General features: G+C 39.9%; 1 protein-coding gene and 1 long non-coding RNA gene across 5 annotated transcripts in view; both read right to left on the reverse strand.

Moving 5' to 3' along the window:
• Positions 1 to 213: 213 nt before the first annotated feature.
• Positions 214 to 2234, reverse strand: LOC122088814. The gene is made up of 2 exons (XR_006143159.1): positions 1544 to 2234; positions 214 to 605 (listed from the first exon to the last, which is right to left on the reverse strand). It is a non-coding gene; the product is annotated as an uncharacterized LOC122088814 (long non-coding RNA).
• Positions 2235 to 5825: 3591 nt separating this feature from the next.
• Positions 5826 to 22011, reverse strand: part of LOC122089816 (chromatin structure-remodeling complex protein SYD-like) — a 46331-nt gene continuing 30145 nt past the window's right edge. For all 4 annotated transcript variants that reach the window (XM_042659510.1, XM_042659508.1, XM_042659509.1 and 1 more), the window contains 11 exons: positions 18739 to 18908; positions 18527 to 18605; positions 18353 to 18427; positions 16211 to 16308; positions 15990 to 16097; positions 14233 to 14290; positions 13940 to 14152; positions 9647 to 13852; positions 9278 to 9526; positions 8761 to 9009; positions 5826 to 8644 (listed from right to left, as the gene is read on the reverse strand). In XM_042659510.1, the coding sequence (XP_042515444.1) occupies positions 6062 to 8644; positions 8761 to 9009; positions 9278 to 9526; positions 9647 to 13852; positions 13940 to 14152; positions 14233 to 14290; positions 15990 to 16097; positions 16211 to 16308; positions 18353 to 18427; positions 18527 to 18605; positions 18739 to 18908 (8088 nt within the window). In that variant the 3' untranslated portion in view covers positions 5826 to 6061. The remainder of the gene's footprint in view (positions 8645 to 8760; positions 9010 to 9277; positions 9527 to 9646; positions 13853 to 13939; positions 14153 to 14232; positions 14291 to 15989; positions 16098 to 16210; positions 16309 to 18352; positions 18428 to 18526; positions 18606 to 18738; positions 18909 to 22011) is intronic.

The raw sequence follows: 22011 nt of genomic DNA on the forward strand, positions 1-22011 counted from the left end.
CTTTTTTTTTTTTTTTTTTTAATCTATCAAAATCATCTAATAATAACTACAAATGAAACTTAAAACATCAATGTTGTTTGAGCTAGTGCTCGAATTAGACATGTTACTTTCTTTTATATATATATATATATATATATATATAACCAAACAAAGAAACAATTCTCAGTGCACAAACCTAATGGCTCTGCCCCAAATTCTCTTGTAAACACTACAGAAGAGAAACAAATGTCAATCAATTTTCAATGCCAAAAATACACAACCAGCATCAAGGTTAAAAATTTTGCTAGTCTCACTCTAGTAGTGAGTCTAGTGACACAACCTAATAATTTTGTTCACATGAACAATTTGAATTTCAGATGTATCTAAGTTTCCACATGGAATTTCAGACATGTCTATTGGAAATACTAGTATTCACATTTGGGGAAAAGGCTCAGTACGCTGTTGATGTGTCCAACCTTGTGTCCGTCTCTCTCCCCAACTTCCTTGGAAAAGACTCCATGCCCCTCTTATCCCGCACTCCCCATTGGTGCATGTTGCTAGCACCCACAAGCTGACAGCATGCCCATCCTCCTCCCTTTCTTTGCAAGTTCAGCAAAAATCTCGCGCTACACTAGTTGAAAGATGATCAGTATTAGATATGGGGAAAATCCAAAAATCATTGTGAGGTATTATGCTCAATAGAATCTAAGAATAGCCCTCACCACATCAGCAGGAAACAAAGACATTATAAAAGCAGAATTCTACTCACCATCATCAATTAACTCACTCAGTTTGGAAAACATAGTATTACTATGAAACTGTACAGGAACTGAAAAATTAGTAATAGAGGGAATCCATAGATCATTCCAAATAGATATGCTACTACTATCACCTACCTTCCAGCAAACCATTCTATTTAACAAAGGATTAACTATCAGACAACAAATCCTCTTTCAAGCCAAGTACTAGGATCAAGCAGACCAAAATTATAAAAATATCTAGCTTTCAATATTCAACCCCATATGCTTTCAATCTGGGTTTGTTAGTAACCTTCTGCTAATTTAATTAACAAAGCCTTATTATGAATCATACTACTATGGAATCCAAGACCTCCTAAATCCACTTCCCTTGAGATGAATGGATGTAAATAATGTCCTCTGAATGCTTATCTAATGACTACTGCAACGATTAATAGCAGCTGCCCACATTCTCAATAAATCATCTCTCTTGATCACCATTTTGAGCCTGTGGATGGTTAAAAACCATATAAAAAATTGGTTAATCTCATAAAATTTCCAAGCTTTAATTGTTGGAAGGTCAAATCCAAAACCCTAAACCATTAGGAGGACTGGGGAGAGCTCCTACATGTACATGAAGGCTTAAAGATTAGAACAAACCAATCGGAACCGTAATTCTCAATATCTCAACATTAATGAAAATGCACATGAGCTGATTCTGCTAAAACTTTACTGGATGGATAATGGTAACATAGATAAAATATGAGCAGCAACTAAAGCACTAAACTGCAAAAACGGATAGTAGATATTTAAGGCCATGTAAGTACCTTTTATTTCTTCACGGACCACGCGTGGAGGAAATACTGGGATTTGGGAACAGTCAAATTCGTATGGGCTGTTGAAAAATATTAGCCTCACAATGGTAAGTGGTGATCAGCCTCTTTGAGGCATTTCCTCGAACACATAGACTGTTACATGCAGAAGAACCGACATTCGTTTCACAGAAGACAGAAGAATTGATAAGGGGAAGCCCTTAAAGGCTGTTTTTGAGATTGTCTTCACACCCTAACCTAACCCACACGTAAGGTCAAGTCAGATCATTGAGAATGTGGATTGTAGAGAGAGGGATTTGCTTAGTGATGGAGAGAAAAAGGAAATTAAGAAAAGCAAATCAGAATGATATGAAATGATAAAAGGGTAAAATTTGGAATTTGCAAGGAAGAATGACGCCAACATCCACGACAGTCACTGCCCAAGAAACCCAGAAGGGTTCATCTCTTTTGTTTGATTTTTAAGGACACAAACACAGTGGTGGCATCACTATCAAAATTGATTCGTCAAGAGCTCAGCTCAAACCCACTTGCTGAGAAGCACATATAGGGATGCTTCATATTAATTAATGTATCAGAGACGTTAATAAATGAATGTCAAAACCAATAAGAGCTCCGCCATTAATGGAAAGCTGAACAAGGACAAGGCCACCTTCATATTACCTAAAAGATTAAAAGGAGAATTTCCAAAAACTCTTACCCAGTATCCTGTAAAGCTGCCAAAAAGTGAGAAAATCAAGATTTACTTTGCTTCCCCAACCCACGACCGACAAGGGCCCTCCCAGCCTTTCTGTTTGTCATTTTGTTAATTTCTCAAAAGGCATCTATTATTTATGACAAAAGAACAAAAAGGACCTTAGCTAATCCTCCCATGTCCCCATTCAGAAAGGCAACCTAGGAGAGCCTTTTAATTCCTTTTAATTGTCAAACAAGTATTAGACAGAAAAAAGGGTTATGGGTAAAAGGAGTGATTATTCTTTGAGGTGAGTACGGTGGTATAGTGAGCATTAGATGGCTGAGAGCATCCGGACATATGTCCTGAGGTGCTCTCGGCCATCCGATGCTCAGTGTACCATCACACTCACTGCAGAGGATCTTCACGTAAAAAGAACGGTATTCTGCTAGCAATGGGATGTGTCAATGCACAAGTTAATGGAAGCATATATATAAGCATTTTCAAGACATGGTGGTGGGCTGGTATGGTCTTTTCATACCCTATTGTATTTGGACTTTTTTTGCACCGGCAAGATAAGGGGGAGTGGTTCCTACATGTGTGTGAGGGTCAATCGGAATGCACAAGAAAGCATCCACAAATACGTCAATTTCTGTTTCATGGAGGGTAGGCTGGTTATTTTTCCCTACATGTGTGGATACACTTCCCCACAAAAACATTTTTCCCATAGTACTTATAGGAGAGGGGAGAGTGTAATCTAAGCAAGCCATGGTTTGAGAGATTGGTCCATCCGGATCAGTATCTACACATGATGATCCTAATAGTTGGTCAATCCCATATAAGTAAAACGGTATAGATCAAGCGTAAAATAAAGGAGGGGGGGATTAAGAGGGTTCTCTAAAAGGCAATGTGACCCCTACACTAGCATAGGGCCAATGGAAATACTAATGGAAGCATCAACATGGATGAGATTTCAACATTTTATAAAAGTTGGAGTGGTCATCTCTCCCCCACTGTGTCTAGGCACAAAGCCACACTGCCATCTGATCTAGGTCAGTCTTTACCTCTAAATACATATTACCTGCAAGGGAAAAAATATTATATGGAATTTAGAGTGCAGTGTTCTATTCAATTCTTCACTATTTGTCCATCTGTTATGTTCCTAGATTCTATTTTCTCGAGTTACTAAGATAGTTTGCTTACTCCTAGTGTAATCACATAGGAATGCAACCTTTGTGATTAAGGGATGATTTCATCTTGGAGGTATAAGCGTAGGTCAACCTGGTGTGCACAAATAGAGATGCTTAAAATCCTTTAGGTGAGTATCCAATACGATTGCACCCTGCGTACCGGATTATTCTACATCAGCAACACTTGAAGGAATATACATGGTCGTTAACAAGTACAAGGTTATCTCATTGACATATGACTGTAACACAACAAAGATAGGTCTTATGCATACTGTCCGTTATATTTCATTTACAACAGGGTCAAATTTCAGACTATAACAAATAATAATTACAAAGGAAAAGTTTTCCGAAACATGAGATATTTCCTCTGCCTACCCATATCTCTCTCTATCTAACAATTGAAATTGACATATCATCTATCCACACATGGTAGAACTGATATCTTGTAATAAGATTTTTTTTTGATTATCCAATCGATGAAAGGAAAATAAGATTAACTGAAAATAAACTATTTAACATCCATAATCACCAAATATTCCTTCCTCTCCAACCAAGCATTTTTAACTAAACCTACTAGCAATAGGATTTACACAATGATCCTTCTTTAAAATAAGGGGGAGTGTGATCTTGAGAACATAGCCTATGATAGCGTTCCTTGAGTCTATCTCTCTCCTCTCTCGTTAGGGAACAAAGATGTCATTTTATATGAGGAAAGAAAAATAAAAACATGAATACGCTAACATAAGCCATGCTCCTAGATAGAGAATAATTTTCCTTAAAATAATGAAAATTATAGACTCTTAAAATTGTATAAATTGAATAATGTCATATAAAATTGGAAATGGGTCACTAGGCCATTCTTCCTTGGAGCAATGCATAAGCTAATCCACCATTACCATTCATATGCTAGTGTTGTATCATGTATGTATGATCCTGCCCTCGTCATGTGGGCCATGTTTAAATGCATGTATGTATCATGTATGTATGATCCTACCCTAGTCATGTGGACCCTACATTTAAATGCATAATGCCTCACTCATTCTAATTAATTTTCTGACTTTTTTTTGGTAAAATTAATTTTCTGACTCACTGAAGTAAAAAATAATGGCTGCAGTCAATATTAACGTTAATATTAGACCTCACATGATTTACAAGTCATTTATATTATGTTAGTTGGCATTGTCGTCTGTCACCCGTGATTGTGATTTTTTTTTTTTTTTTTTTTTTGTGTGGGGTTGGTGATGTGTGTAGGGGGTGGGGGGTGTTGGAGAAGGGAATGTAGAAGCGAAAATATAAACCTACATGTAGTCTACATCTATGCAATGTTAGATTGGCAAAACTTTTTTTTGGCATAATTAGATTGGCAAAACGAACTCCCCATGTGGCTGTTGATAGTCATAGAGAAAATTTTCTCCGTAAAGAGGAAGTCTTATAGAAGCGAAAATATAAACTTGTGGTTCTGTTTGGTTGCAATGGAAATTTAAAGGAAAGAAAAGTGAAATTTTTATACTTTAAAAATAAATGTAATCATTACCCCATAAGATTGTATAAACGACTTAATTTTTTTAATCATATTTAATAGTGATATATTTTACATATTATAGTAAAGGGTTTTGGATGTAAAGTAAAATGAAATTTTATTACCAAATATGGAATTATTTGAAGTTAATATTAAAATCACATGGATAATTACATATATTTCTTTTTTAAGAATGAAAATTTCACTTCCTTTCCCTTCAATTCTCCTTACAACTAAACATAGTCTATACGAGAATGAATAGAAATCATAAACAAATAAGGATTATTACTCCCACATGGACCCACTAGTTTCTAAGACCCTAATAACAAAGATAACACGCAAGGTGGATCAATTCCGTCAGACCATGGGTCCTATGGCCCTTCAGAAGAATCAACAAATAAACGCAAATGACAAAATACAAACATTATACCCCTAATAAGTCTCTCCACTTCAAAAACAAAAAAAAAAACAAAAAACAAAACTTGGAATCAAGAGCCGGGTCGGATCTGAAGATCCAAAACCAAGCTAAATCAGTTAAAAATCCGTCGTAATCTGCCATAACCATATAATTCCGACATGGATTGGCACTCGGCCAGAATCAGGATCACCCTCGACCGATTCTGATCCGTATCAGCCGATCCAAATCCGATTTGTACACGGAGGCTAGGTATTACTAATATTGATCGCATTACACAACTAAAGACGATATACCCACCCCAAAAGATGACACATTTTCGGCCAGTTCCCAAAACGAATATTGATACATATCAAGTTCGTATCGAACGACTATGCCCTCAAAGATACCGATACCACCATGAATAGTAGCATATAACCGATCTGGTATCAGCCATATCTCGGTATCGATGCTGGCCGATATGATACCGATTCCTAAAACCATGGAGGAAAGAGCAGTACATTAACCAGATCTTCAGAGACAACAATTACAAAGTATCATTTCACAGAAGCTGGGCAGTTCCATGCGATCAGACTAACAGGAAATACAGATGGCAAATCCATGCCTCCATTTAGATTTGTACTCCAAACTATATCATTTACAGCCAAAAAGAAAATTTGGTTAATAAGCACTACACAAAAATCTGTGTTTTATATACAACAAAAGTTAGGGTTAACCCTTACTCCACTTGATCATCTGGTCCAGGTAGCACTGCTGACACCCCACCTGGAATGTTCTCAGACATGCTGTCTTTCTTTTCATCTACCTGTCTTGGCAAAGGAGATGAGGATAAGTCCTCATGCTCTGATGACTGGTCTTTGTTATTTTCATCAACCCTAATGACCACAGAAACATCAAATGCATCACCTTCCTCTGCTTTTGAGGAATCTAGACACCCTGCAGCTACATGATCCTCACCAGGATCTGTAGAAACTAGCTGCGAAGTATCTGATTCTGATCTGTGTACCTCTTTCTCAAAATTTTTGTCACGCTCATCTGTACAGATTTGATCTGCTGCTGCAGGGGTTTGGATCTCACAATGATCGTCTGGAAGGGCATCCAAACTGCAAGATGCAGCAGCAATTGGCTGCATAGATTCTAAAACAGGACATCCTTTATTTTCATCATCAATAGGAGTGAGTTTCAGATTTAATTCATCATGTTGTATATCCTGGTCAGATGCGAGTTCAGTTGGCAAAATACTAGGCTGATCTTCACCTTCAACTTTCTCTGAAGATACAGGACCTTGATTAACAGCTTCATTAATTGTATCATTAGCTTCTGAAGTATCCCTGCGCAATTCTGTTTTATCAGAAGGAACCCCATTATTTTCACCCTGAACAGAAGTGGACATCAAATCCCATTTATCACCATGGGAATCCTGGCCAGATGTGAGTTCAGTTGGCATAATAGAAGGATAATCACCCTCATCGGCTTCCTCAGAGTTTCCAGGGCCTTGACTAACAGCCTCATCAATTATAACATTATCCTCTGAAGTGTGCCTGACCAATTTTTTTTCATCAGAAGGAACCTCTTTACTGTCACCCTCAGCAGATGTGGTTTCCCGATCCAATTTATCACCATGGAAATCCTGGTCAGATGTGAGTTGAGTAGACACAATAGTATGATCTCCACCTTCATCAGCTTTCTCAGAATACACAGGACATTGACTGACAGCCTCATCAATTATATTACTACATTCTAAACAGTCTTCAACCACCTCTTTTTCATCAGAAGGAAACCCGTCAGTTTCTCCCTCAACAGAAGAGGCCACATGACCCAGATCCAACTGATCACCACGGTGATCCTGGCCAGATGCGAGTTCAGTAGGCACAATACCAGGATGATCACCACCTTCGTCAGCATTCTCAGAATATACAGGGCCTTGACTAACAGCTTCATCAATTTTATCATTAGCTTCTGAAGTATCACTGATTAATTTGTCCTTTCCCTCAACTGGAACACTTGGGTTTTCACCTTCTGAAGTTCCTCTGATCATTTTATCCTCATCAGAAAGAGCTCCATGCAAAGCAACAGGAGCGTGGCTAAGTTCAGGCAGTGCCTCACCAGGAATATCTCCATCATTCTCAGTTTCATCAAGATCCCCAGGACCTTCAACTACACTGTTGACTTCCCCTGCCTTCTGAGTAGACATGTCCAACTTATGATCAGATGAATCCCCATCTGAAGCACCACTGATTAATTTGTCCTTTCCATCAACTGGAACACTTGGGTTTTCACCTTCGGAAGTTCCTCTGATCATTTTATCCTCTTCAGAAAGAACTTCATGGAAAGCAACAGGAGCATGGCTAGGTTCAGGCAGTGCCTCACCAGGAATATCTCCATCATTCTCAGTTTCATCGAGATCCCCAGGACCTTGAACTATAACATTGACTTCACCTTCATTCTGAGTAGACATGTCCAACTTATGATCAGAAGAATCCAAATCTGAAGCATCACTGATTAATTTGTCCTTTCCATCAACCGGAACACTAGGGTTTTCACCTTCTGAAGTTCCTCTGATCATTTTATCCTCGTCAGAAAGAACTTCATGCAAAGCAACAGGAGCGTGGCTAGGTTCAGGCAGTGCCTCAACAGGAATATCTCCATCATTCTCAGTTTTACCGAGATCCCCAGGACCTTGAACTATACCATTGACTTCACCTGCATTCTCAGTAGACATGTCCAACTTATGATCAAATGAATCCCCATCTGAAGCAACCATAACTGTCTGATCCAGAACAAAGATCTTACTCATACCCACAGAATCACCTGGTGCAGCAGACACAGCTTTCCCACAAGTTATAGAACCTTGAGCATCTCCTGGACCACAGACATAAGAACTGGGGTTCTCCTGATCTGAATGAGAAATCTGAGTGGATGACACAGTTTTTCCAATATCGAGTACTTCAGTTTCTTCACTCTGAGAAGGCATAGCAGTGCTATTGCACTCGTTGGTCTCATCTTTCCCTGGAGCCTCTAAATTTTCAGTATTAGGTAGCTCAGGTGCTTCGATCTGACCATGTACAGAAGAATTGTCATGATTTGAATAACATGCAGTCCAGTTCTCCAAATGCACAGCACCATCAGAACTAGCATCTGCATGATGAGTGGTAGAAGGATCTGTATCTTGATCATCTATTTGCAGTGTGTGGCCCCTTGCAGACATAGATGATGCAGTGTCCTTTTCTTGTACTTCACCCAGAGAGTGAACAGTAGCTCCTTCAGGTTTCTTCTCATCATCAGCACACTCTGGCTTAACCTGATGGACGGAATCATAAGTAACAGAACAAAAGATGAACTGAGAATCTACTCATCTGACTGAGAAAGCTCATTGGATGTTATTTGAATTGGAGCAGTATTGCGTGAATCAAATACCTCAATTTTGCCATGTGTCGTATCATACATCTGAGAAGGACTTTCTACCCCAGGATCCTCTGACTTGGCAGAACCATCAGGATCAGCAGATGCATCATAAGTGCTCATAGGGTCAGAGACATGTTCATCCAGTCGAGGAACCTTGCCACTCCCAGACATAGATGGAAAACTATCATGTTTTGTTTCATCCTGACAAAGTACAGCAGTTCCTTCAGGTTTCTTCGCATCATCAGCGGGCTCTGGCTTAACCTGATAGACAGAATTATCACCAGTAATATGTTCATCAGATAAATTGAGGATCTGCCCGTCTGTCAGAAAGCACATTAAATGTGAACATAGTTGTCAAGGAGACTGTCTAGGCGTCCAGGCGCCCTTGCTGGAAGGTGCCTTGGGTCGTCTATGCACCTTCTTTGTGTCACCTTGACGTCCAAGCCCCTCCAATGCCTTGGGTTGCCTAGACACTGTGACAACTATGGATGCGATTTCAATTGGTGCAATTACTGGGTAGATCAAATACCTCAATTTGGCCATTTGTGGTATCATATGTCTCAGAATGATTTTCTACCCCAGGATCCTCTGAATTGGCGGAAATATGGGGATCGGCATTTGCATCCTGAGTACTGGAAGGATCAGACACCTGCTCATCCAAGAGAGGAGCCAGGTCACTCCCAGACACAGATGGGGCAGTATCATGTTTTCTTTCACCCTGACAGAGTACAGCAATTCCTTCAGGTTTCTTCGCATCATCAGCATGCTCTCGCTTAACCTGAAAGTAAGATTCATCAGCACTAATATTAATATGAGATAAACTGATAATCTGCTCCTCTGTCTTACAAAGATCATTGGATGTGATCTCAATACGTGCGGTACTGGGTAGATCAAATACCTCAATTTGGCCATGTGTCGTGTCATTCGTCTCAGAATTATTTTCTACCCCAGGATGCTCTGAATTGGCAGAAACATGGGGATCGGCATTTGCATCCTGCGTACTGGAAGGATCAGACACATGCTCACCCTCTAGATGAACCTGGCCACTCCCAATTATAGATGGGTCAGTATCATGTTTTCTTTCACCCTGACAGAGTGTAGTAGTTCCTTCCGGTTTCTTCCCATCATCAGCATGCTCTGGCTTAACCTGATAGTCAGAATCATCAGCAGTAACATGAACATCAGATAAACTGATGATCTGCTCCTCTGTCTTACAAAGCTCATTGGATGTGATTTCAATTGGCGCGGTATTGGGTAGATCAAACACCTCAATTTGGCCATGTGTCATATCATTCATCTCAGAATTATTTTCTGCCCCAGGATCCTCTGAATTGGCAGAAACATGGGGATCAGCATTTGCATCCTGAGTACTGGAAGGATCAGACACCTGCTCATCCAAGAGAGGAGCCAGCTCACTCCCAGTTATAGATGGGGCAGTCTCATGCTTTCTTTCACCCTGACAGAGTACAGCAATTCCTTCAGGTTTCTTCGCATCATCAGCATGCTCTTGCTTAACCTGATCGTCAGAATCATCACCAGTAACATGAACATCAGATAAACCGACGACCTGCTCCACCTTACAAAGCTCATTGGATGTGATTTCAATTGGTGTTGTATTGGGTAGATCAAACACCTCAATTTGGCCATGTGTCGTATCATTCATCTCAGAATTATTTTCAGCCCCGGGATCCTCTGAATTGGCAGAAACATGGGGATCAACATTTGCATCATGAGTACTGGAAGGATCAGACACCTGCTCATCCAAGAGAGGAGCCAGGTCACTCCCAGTTATAGATGGGCCAGTATCATGCTTTCTTTCACCCTGACAGAGTACAGCAATTCTTTCAGTTTTCTTCGTATCATCAGGTTTCTTCGCATCATCAGCATGCTCTGGCTCAACCTGAAAGTCAGAATCATCACCAGTAAAATTAACATCAGAATGATTTTCTGCCCCAGGATCCTCTGAATAGGCATATCCATCAGGATCAGCATTTGCATCCTGAAAACTAGGAAGATCATAGACCTTGTCATCAAGTGGAGGAACCTGGCCACTCCGAGACATTGACGGGGCAGTGTTATGTTCTGTTTCACCTTGGCAAGGAACTGTAGCTCCTTCAGGTTTATTTGCATCATCAGCATTTGGATTGACCTGATCTATATCAGCTTTACCAGTAATACCAGTATTAGGGACCTTGTCATCTGTCTGAGATAGCTGGCTAGAAGCAAATTCAGTTGCAATGGTATTAGCTAGATTGGGTACATCACTCTCACCAAGTAAAGAAGAACTGTCATCTCTTTTAGAAGGAACAAAGACCTGCTCATCAGGTTCAGAAACCTGGCCACTTAGAGAAATAGATGGGGCAATATCATGTGTCTGTACTTCACCCTGACATACAGTAGTTCTTCCCAGCTGTTTAGCATCATCAGTATTCTCAATATTAATGGAACCCACAGAATAACCAGCTATACCATGGGTACCAGAAGGATTGGGGATCGGCTGGACAGATTGAGAAAGCTGACCAGATAGAGATACAGTCAGGTTATTAGAAGGTATATCTGGCATTTCAGATAGAGAGCTTTCATCATTAGGTGATGCTTTGGCTTCCACTGATATTGTAGATTCTCTCTCTACAGAACAAGAAGCATTCTCAGACATTGATGGACATGTTGGTCCCTTGTCATGGAAGGACTTCTCATTTGAGTTTGGCTCCTGACCAGATACCATGTCAGGCGGAGCAATCTTACAAGGTTTTTCAGTGGAGTCATTTCTCTGTGCATTAGCTCCCAGACAATCTGAGTTCTTCTCCATGGAAATGATAACATTCTCCTGCAATGTTGATGTACCTGGCCCCTGCATACTTTCGGCAGGAAGATTTGATTCCTCTGTCAGCTTCAGCTTCTTGTAAGATATATTGGGAATATGACTGCAACAATCTTCTTCGGTTTTGACTTCAGTTGGCTTCAAACATGGAGTAGTATTATACATAGAACTGATGGTATATTCAGATATTGGATGACATGTTAAATGCTGCTTGTCTTGGGCAGGTTTTAGATCTGAAATTAGCTCCTGGCTAGATATCAAGATGGGAGGAGGGACCTCACAGGATTGGTCAGAGATCAAATTTCTCTCTCCATTGACCTCTGCACATACAGAGCTCTTATCCATGGAAATGGCAGTGCTCTCATGCAATGTTGATGTACCTGGTGGCTGTTTTCCCTGGATAGAAAGATCAGATCTCTCTGTTGAGTTTGGCCTCTGGTTAGATGTTACATCAGGCACAAGGTTTTGACGAGCTTTGTCATCTATAACAATTCCAACTTTCTGAGAATCATTCTCCAGCTTATCTTTTATGGTGATGGATTTCACGCTGCTCCTATTCCCTTCAGCGATCTGTGAATCAACCATGGGAGCATGGACTGTAGGTACTGCAGTCCCTACAACATGTGAACTCTTAATTGCAACAGCAGCTTGTTTAGCATTGGAAACTCGTAAAACTTTTCTTTTAGTGCCCCGCTTGACTGGGGCAGGTGACTTGGATGTAGCTTTATCAGCAGAAGATTTCATTTGATGTAGGGGAACAGGGACTGAAGGTTTCTCATTCCTCATATTCAGAGAGCTCATACCAGGTGCATTGCCATAGCGCGTACTATCTTGTCCTGCAACAGATTCAACAGCTTTGACCACAGGAAGGTCCACATGCACAGCCCTTCCAGGAACTGTGCCACTGATAGGCACTATTTTTGAGGCATTAGGTATAGTTCCAGTTTGGACGGAAATGGTTTCTGTTTTTTCGGATGACCTTTTCTTATCCAAGGTCCCCATACGAAGAGATCTCCTCTCTTTCAAATCTTGTGCCAATGCAGAGATCACAGGTGTAGATGATTGGGTAACCTTGGGCTCTTGCTCAGAAGGCAGTACACTGACCTTCACACCTTCTTTCTTGTTCGACTCCACAGAGCTTGTGCAATCCGTTCTCGCGGATGAAGAGGTCTCAGCTAATTTTGTCTCAGGAATGGGAAATTTCTCTGTCTCCTTTTTCTCAAAGCTTGGTCCCACTCTCATGTATTTCTCCTGAGCAAAGGATGGCATTGTGGTTCGAACTGGAACTAATTCAACCACCTTTGGTAGCCCAGTGATTGGGTTTACCTCGAAACTAACAATGGTAGGGGCATTTGAAGTATTAGGTGGTCCACTCACTAACTTTTGTGTTACAAAAGCGGAAGAGCTTTCCGACATCATGCTCATCTCCTTTGGGCCTCTAGAAATGGAGTTAGATTCAGAGCTGACGGCATAAGGAGCATTTGTAGCGCTAGATGGTCTTACAGCCCTTTGATTATCATGAGCTACAGAAGCTAGAGAGCTATCTGATGACATGCCTCTTTCCATTGGCATTATTTGAGTAAGATTCCTTTCAGGTTGAACAGCAGGAGATTCTAAACTTTGTTTCTTTGCCCTGCGTCTAGGTGCTTCTGAGCCACTCTGAACCTTCCTGCTTTGTCCCTTAACTTGCATGTGGACAGAAGGGACGGGAGTAGTTATCAATGAACCAGGGGCAGTCCCAATGCTGAACTCCTGTAGTGTGGTTCCACCCAGATCTTTGACAGCAACAGAATCAGGAAAATTACCAGTGGAAGGAGGGGCAGTAGGACTTGAACTGATTTTTCTTTGAGATCCCATGTCCAATTTTTCGGCAGCATCAGAAGGTGCAGGAACAACCCCTGCAGAAGGGGAAGTATCTGTTGATGCTGCTTCGGCTCTTTTTGGCCTGCCACGCCCTCGTCTGGATGGCTGTGGCAACTCTTTGCCAGGAAGCTGTGATGTTTCTGTGGACAGTGGCGGTGCCAAAGGTGGAGGATCTGTATTCCCTATGCCCAATTTTGAGGCACTAGCATCCATTGCCATGCCCTTGGAGATTGTTTCTTCCTTCTGTTGGGGGATTGATTCTTCCTTCTGTTTGGGGATTGTATCTTCCTTCCGTTTGGGGATTGTTTCTTCCTTCTGTTTGGGGAATGCTTCTTCCTTCTGTTTGGGAGACTCGGGAGAATCAGCCTGACACATCTTCTCAAATTCCTCCTCTGTCCATTGATCTTCGTAGGAACGTACCTGAGGAAATCAAAGGCAAACAATACAATAACAGCTTTCACATGAAACACTTGCATTTACTCAAAAAATCTGACGTAATCTACCAACCTCTCTTGCTCGCTTGCCCCTCCCGTAGTGCTGGGTATCAAGCCCTCCAAGATACTCGCCCTTTCTCTTTGCCCCAACATTAGATAATTCATGTACCTGCATGGCCTGATACAATGCCTTTAAGTCATCATCTGTCACAAGACGAGAAGGCATGGGAGGTAAAGGATCTGAACTCTCTTTGTCCTGTTCCAGTACCAACTTATGCCATGCTGCCTGCAGTGCGTAGTACACCAAGAGTTACTCAGAATAGATAAATCCTTCAAACCAAGATTGATTGTGACAAGTGTACATACCATCTCTTCTTCCCGCCTTCGTCGGTCAATCGATTCAAAAACATCGATTTCTGACTCACTGCCAATTTAGAAGGGGAAAAAAAACATTCAAGAGCGAGTTCAAAGACATTCAAAAACAAGATTCCTTCTAAAATAGAATAAACAATAAATATAAGAAAACCAGCTTGCCAAAACAAGAAGCTGGCACATCTAATATAAGTTTTTTCGGTGCAACCGTCCAGTAAATGGGTTACACCACATAAAGCGCCACAGCCAGATTAACCTTTGCAGGATAATTAACCATCTAACTACTCAAATTTGAAGAAATAGAAGACGTACAATTATATGCTAATGGTCCAAAAAAAGGATACTGCAGGTTTTTTTTTTTTTTTGGGGGGGAGGGGGTGGAAGCAATAAACTTTATATATAAGGTAAATAAAGTCCTTCAAAATTTATTTAGTTTTAATTTAAGGTGCATCTTGTTGTAACAAAAGTGGTAAACTGAGAAGTTGTAACCCCTTGTCTTATTCTCAAAAGTTCTTTAAGTTGAGTAAAAAGATTTTCAAAATAATTGTAAAGTGCCTTAGTATTATGTCATTCTCAAAAGATGCCATTACCTTGTACATTTTTCGAGTACACGTGAAATGACGAGATGTTACCCTCATTGAAAGAAAAAGAAAAATAAATTATTCTCACCCACATGCATACACATATGTGCACAAGTGTGAACCTGCATGGACACACGGTTGCACACATTGAAGTTTTGATAAGTTTCATTTTTCAACATGGTCCAACACCCATGGATCACATCCAGGCAAGCGAACACAAAACCCCTATGATGCCTACAGGTACTAGGCCGAGGGATTTCGAAGGAGAAAACCCAAAATAGAATTGGTGAAATTAATGAAAGTACGAGAACAGTATCAATAAAAATTGTAAAAATTGTAAAAATTAAAAAAATTAAAAAAAATTAAAAAAATTAAAAAAACAAAAAACAAAAAAACAAAACAAAAAAACAAAACAAAACAAAACAAAAAAAACAAAGAAAGCAAGCTAGATACTCACACCAGCAATGGCAACCAGGATGTTACCCCCAAAAAAAAGCATTGAGGAACGAATAATTGCCCAAGATTCCTATTTCAGACCAGTGCCAACACCATATGGATCAATTTCATTAACTCGACACACAAATAAGGTTGTGTACAAGCCCATAAATAGACTATCCTTCCCAAAAATGAGATTAGACTCAGACTCTTGGGACCAAATCCTGAAGCAACTAAGAAACTGGCTCACTTTACTGATAATGGCTTTAATATGAACATAATTACGAACTCCTATGAATGCTCAATCCTTAAAAAAACAAAAACAAAAACAAAACAAACTATATATATACACATACCAAAAAAAAAAAAAAAATAACAATAACAACGAAAACAACAAATTAAAGAAATAGACTTCAAATAGGACTCCTAATCTAATTAGAATTCCTAGACAAAAAAATGCCACCACAGATCAACACCTCATTGGTAAAGTGGTCATAACCCTCTCAATACAACTAAGAATCGCAAGATCTTGGAGTCATTGGATAGGTACTCAATAACTTATCCAAAAATATCAATATCACACAAAGCAGATTACTTGGCAAGACCCAATAACAATCTGTCCCAACAGCCCATGATGTATCACAGAATTGACCTAGGTTGTCCAAGCTAGAGAGGGCCACTGATACAAAAGAGAACACAGCTAGATACTACCTTCAAATTCTATATCAAATATACCTGCGGGCCAAGAGATCATTAAGAGCATCATCATCTAAAACTGGAGCAGCTTCTTCTTTTTTAGACTCCCTTAGGAGGGACTCCAGGTATTCTCTTCGATCTTCTGCACTGTCAAAGAATTACAGTAGAAATCTTCAGCCAAAAATCAAATACATATGTTGTAGGCACTTCTCTGAAATCTCTTAAGGTAAGAAATTATTTGAACAAGGATCCTAACTTACCTAGTATTGTTATCAAAAAAACCAGCAGTAATGCTCTGGTTCGCAACTCCAAGTTTGTGCTCTGCTGCAGCTCTGACGTGTTCCTCCACAGTCCAAACCTATCACAGCAGTAGCAATTTAAAGTAAGTTATTGCAGCATAAATGGAACAAGCTGACTAGAGACTGCACCACCACTCACAATATATGCTGTTCGCCTATGATTTTGGCCACGTGCACTGAAGAACAAGGGTGTACCAGAAAGGAGTAATAACTAATAACATGGTGCAATTTAAGGTATTGAGACACAAGAAAAGGAAAGGCCAAAAATAACTTGGGTTAATATCGTTGGAGATGTGAATGCTTGTGCCATGAACAAAGGCCAAAAGTAACCTTAGTTGTTGGAGATGAGTGCAACAATAGTGGCATGAACAGTACGTACACAGCCCTAGTAGGAATGATGTTTAGTTCATTTCAGTTGAATTGGAGGACAAAACCTTGTACCCATCTATATTAAAAGTAAAATAAAAAAATTCCTATATCCAACTTTAAGGTGACTTCACATTTTTTAGGCCTTATTTCCGGCCATTTCTACATTAAAGAACATTTATTTGTCAAGAGAATGCAAGGAGATTTGGATTGATATTTAATCAAACCACAAGAAACGACAGGTTATTGGTACCAATCCAACGAGAAATTAAAGGAAAGTTGAAATCCCACTGCCTTTTTTCTCATTGTTTGATCATATTTCTCCTCACTAATCTTGTGATCTTTTGATTTAAAAATGAATTAACTCAAGCAATTCCCAACCTGCCCTAATCCATGTCACAAGGTTACTCACTTGAGCCCCAACAGTTAGATTCAACACATCAGCTGTCCATGTGGCTCAAAAAGGAAGCCAGATAAGGAGTGGATTCTTTTTTCTGCTAGACAAATAGAACAAGGTGTCGCGAGATTAAGAATTTCAGTTTCATGAGTTACTGAAGTTAACAAGGCATAAGGCGACCCAACGCAAGGGAGGAAGGCAAAGGCAATGCCTAGGCGACCAAGGTGCCAGTCCAAGCTGGACCGCCTTAAATAAATAAAGGATTAAAGTATCGGTATCGGTAGTAATATCAGTTGGCTAAATTTAAGATATGTATCGGAGGTTATGGTATCGTATCGGAGATATACTAAGATATACTAAAGATTAAGGATTAAAGTATTGGTATCGGTCACCGTATCGGTCAGCTAAATTTAAGAGGTATATCGGAGGGTATCATAGTGTATCGGAGATACTTTAAACCATGAGCCTTGTTGCCTAGGCATAAACAAAACCAAAGGCGAAATGTAAAATAGTCCATGGTTTCAGACGATATTTCGATGTTTCGCTGAAATTTCAGTAGCGGGTTTCATTTCGCTGAATTTCTTCCTAGAAATTCATGAAGAGGCACCTCAAAAACCACCTAACAATCAGAAACCACTTCCGTCACTGTTCCATCAACCCTTCCTCATTACATAACCCTCCTTGAAATGTTCTCACTGTAATCTATCAACCCTAAATCAAGCTTAGCAATTGTTTCCCAAGAATCCCAACAATCAATCCCAAAACGTAGTTTAAGAACACTACCCCTAATCACTTCCAACAAGCATACTCTGTCAGGTTCATCACTTGTAGATTCAGATGACTTGCTGATTTGAACTACATTATAAGAACTACAACAATCTCGAATAAGGACCGAGGAAGATAACCATGAAGAAAGTGGACCAATAAAATGTGCCAAAATCTGTCCCGGATTAAGAATACGTCATTGAGTAGCCAAAGATGAAAACGTTTTTTTTTTTTTTTTCCTGGGGTGGTGGGGGTGTAGTTATGATATGGCTCCATATAGAAAACCTATTACTGGTTCATAAAGTAGGTCATTCCACAACCTGTGCAAGTAAAAGAAAGTTGATTTCATGTAAACACACAATAGAAAAGAAAAATGAAAAATATAATGACTAACAAAGAGCAAACATATAAACCCACAAACACTGGAAGAAACAAAGTAACATGATGAAACAAATATAAAGCTGCTAAAATTATCGAAAGCAGGAAAAGCAACAAAGCCCTTAACGATAGCACCACATAAGAAATTATATCACAACCATTTTTTCAGAAATACATTAAAGCAAAGGAATATTTACCGTTTCTAATCGCAGAACAAGAACATCCCTCTTTTGACCAATGCGATGAGCCCTAGCCTGTGCTTGCAGGTCAACCTGAGAGCAACATGAAGAAACCAGCAAGCTTTTGAATGCAGCTAATATAATTTATAAATTGATAACAATTCGTTAAAGAGATGAGCTTTTATATATTGCCTGAGGATTCCAATCAGTGTCGAATATGATAACAGTATCAGCAGCTTGGAGATTCACTCCAACACCTCCAGCCCGAATGCTATACCACATAAAGACACAAAGTGCAATTGAAGTTACTGCATAGAATATGCTAAACATCTTGCAGCAACAGATTACTGAAGATGCCTGGAAATAAGTATGCATGGCTGCATAGAATATGCTATCCATCTTACCTGAGCAAAAATATAAAAGCAGGAGAGTCTGGTCGATTGAATTCCTCAATAAGAGCACCACGATCATTTCCTGATGTATGTCCGTCCAATCGAAGGTATCTGTAACGTTTCCAGTGGAGATAATCTTCCATAACATCAAGCAGCCTTGTCATTGTTGAAAAGAATAGAACCTGCAGGATAAACCAACCAGAAAAAACCTGATTAATCATCCACACATTAAGAGAATGGAAAGTGCTTAGGGTATGGAGAACTGGAGAAGAGAACTTGTAGAACTCTCAGCCCCTCGAGTTAAGGGTGTCAATTTGGAACCAAAACTGAATACCAAAACCGAAACCAACAGTTTAAAACAGTACCGAACCGAACCAAATAAGAATCAGTACAGTTTCAATATAAAAAATTGAATCTTACTACGGTAAGGTTCTGGTATCTAAGGCAAAACCATTCGGTACGAACAGAACCATACCCATAGTTCTAAATTTTGGAAAGGTCGAGAATTCAGAAGTTTCAATGGTTTTGACCCACCCAGAGATTTCCGAGTTCCAAAAATTTCGACCCTAATTTCGGAAACTTTTGGAAATTTCGACCCTAATTTGTAGAAATGGCCTAAAAAAATACCTGGTTTTGACCAGGTTTTGGAAATTTCGACCTAAATTTCGATTTTGACCTTGGTCGAACCCCAAGATTTACCTTGACCATACCGAATTACCTATTCCCAAAGCAAACCAAGTATACACATCTATAATAATTATTATAATTATATATTATGTCACTAAATATATATTATATATGCATCCGAACAACATCAACTCAGCCTTTTCCCAACTAAATGGGTTCAACTACATGGATCCATGAGACGGGAAAAACTACATAAACTAAATTAAATAGAAAGGAACACAGCAACACCTCAAAAACATCCTACCTAAATGGGATCTGCTACATAGATCCTTGCCCTCCAAACAGCTATATTGGAGGTCATACTAGAATCAACACATTATATATGGATCTCATATAATTATATATGAGATGCAGTTTATGAAACCATATAAAAATCACACCAAAACTGAACCGAATAAGGAACCGTTTATCAAACCAAATAACAACCGTCCCAAAACCGAACCAACTTGATACGATTTCGGTATTGAAATTATGTTCGAGTTCTCGGTATAGTTCAGGTTTCCCCTTTCCGTCTCTTGCACCGAACCAAAACTGTACCAATTGAATCATACTAGAACCAGAGGTGCCACTATACAAAAATTCAAGAACAACAACTCAGCCTTATCCCATCTAAATGGGGTCAGCTACATGGATCTTTGCCCTCCAATCAGCTCGATTTGAGGTCATACTTGATACAAGGCCTAAGCTATGCATATCTTTCCTCACCACTTCTCCAAGGGTCATTTTACCCTAGCTTTTTAGTTCCTTCAATCTAAATCAAATCACTCCTCCATACTGGAGCATCCAAAGGCCTCCGTTGAACATGATCATGCCACCTCAAATGACTTTCTCATAGCTTATCATGTATCAGAATTACTCCCAAATCATCTCTAATATGATTATTCCTTACTTTATTCTTCTTACTTTTGCCACACATCTATCTCAACATCCTCAACTCCGCTACATTGAGTTTATCTACATGATGCTTTTTAACTACCCAACATTCCGCGCCATACATCATAGCCAGTCTTATGGTTGTCCTATAAAATTTACACAATACTCTGGATGCACAATCTCCACTTCATCACTCCTATTTTAATTCTCTGTGAAACATCATCCTCTATATCACCTTATTTATTTATGATTGAGCCCAGATACCTACAATAATCACTTTGTGGAATATCCCTCTCAACAATTTTCACCACCTCATTATCTGTCCCATGCAACATAATGAGTCCCATCAAATATTCTTCCTAATCTCTTCCTTGCGAGCTGGCTATGGGACCTACCAAATCTGAAGGAATTTATCTCTTTGAACAGGCTGTCTGATGGCTGCAAACAGGGCCCAGTTTGTGGGCCTAAATAATAACAGAATATGGCCCACAAACACTGAATCGATAGGGGAAATTCAGGACAGAAAACTGGCCTTAAATAGCCCCAATTATGGGCCTGCCTTGGAACCCAAATGAAGGACTTGTGCTACATCATGCCTCCCTGATTGCCCTGAGTTGGTCGTTCTCCTCCAACCACTCTCACCACTCTAACGGCCGCCCCTGGTGTGGTGCCCCTCCAAAATTCAAGTTCCACTGTTGTCTTCTTCTTCCCAGCTTCTCCATATCAAGATGTCCGACAACTTCAACCTCCAAAGGAACCCCAACTTCTTTTTCACTGCCATTTATACCTCTCAACTATGCTTCTAAGAGATCTTCTCGTTGGCAGACCTCCATCTAATTGCTTTGCAGGTGGGATCCCTTCCCAGACCTTGGCTGGTGACTTTACGTTGTTCACTTTGGTCACGAAAATTTGGGAGAAGATCATCTTAATGATGCCTTAGTAGATGCTTTCAATGATTGTCTTGACGACATTGGCACGAATGATTTGAGATGGACTAGGCTGAAATTCACCTGGAAGAATAGAAGAAACGGAGATTCCAAAATTCTTTGTAACCTTGATAGGGCTATGATTAATGAAGCTTGCTTTCCTCCTTCCCCTCCTAACATGCTATCTTTGATGCGCATGCGCCTGGCATCTCAAACCCCAGCCCCATTGTTCATATTCATCCCTACATCTCATTCAGTGCGAAGCCGTTCAAATTCTATAATATGTGGTCCTCTTATGCCAACTTCCTCAACATAGTTCAAGAGGCCTCGGACAAGCTGGTTCAAGCCCACTTTATCCCCCTTATCTCCTTTCCCCAGAAGCTCAGGAATGTAAAGATTGCTTTTCACTCGTGGAGCTCCTCAAGCTTTGGAACATCTCTACCTTGGCCTCAGATTGTAGGGTAGAGTTATCTGATATACAGCTCAGATTCTAATCTAATTTTCATAACGATTCTTTGGCTAAAGGAAAGAAATTCGTCTCCAAAGACCTTAAATCTTTAGTCTCCCAAGAGGAGAGCATTATATAGAAGTCTAGAGTCTAGTGGTTGGAGCTAGGTGACTCCAACTCCGGATATTTTCGCAGGTCCATAAAAGCTAGAACCAACGCAAACTCCATCACCATGCTTTTGCCTAGAGACTGCTCCCCCTCTCAAAAGTGAAAGAAATCAAGAGTGAGGGTGTCTAGAGAAGGCATGTTGGTCTTTGCGTCAATAATAAAAAATCATTCTTGCTCTTGGCT

The sequence above is a fragment of the Macadamia integrifolia genome, chromosome 9 (assembly GCF_013358625.1).
Source record: "Macadamia integrifolia cultivar HAES 741 chromosome 9, SCU_Mint_v3, whole genome shotgun sequence".
Lineage (NCBI taxonomy): Eukaryota > Viridiplantae > Streptophyta > Magnoliopsida > Proteales > Proteaceae > Macadamia > Macadamia integrifolia.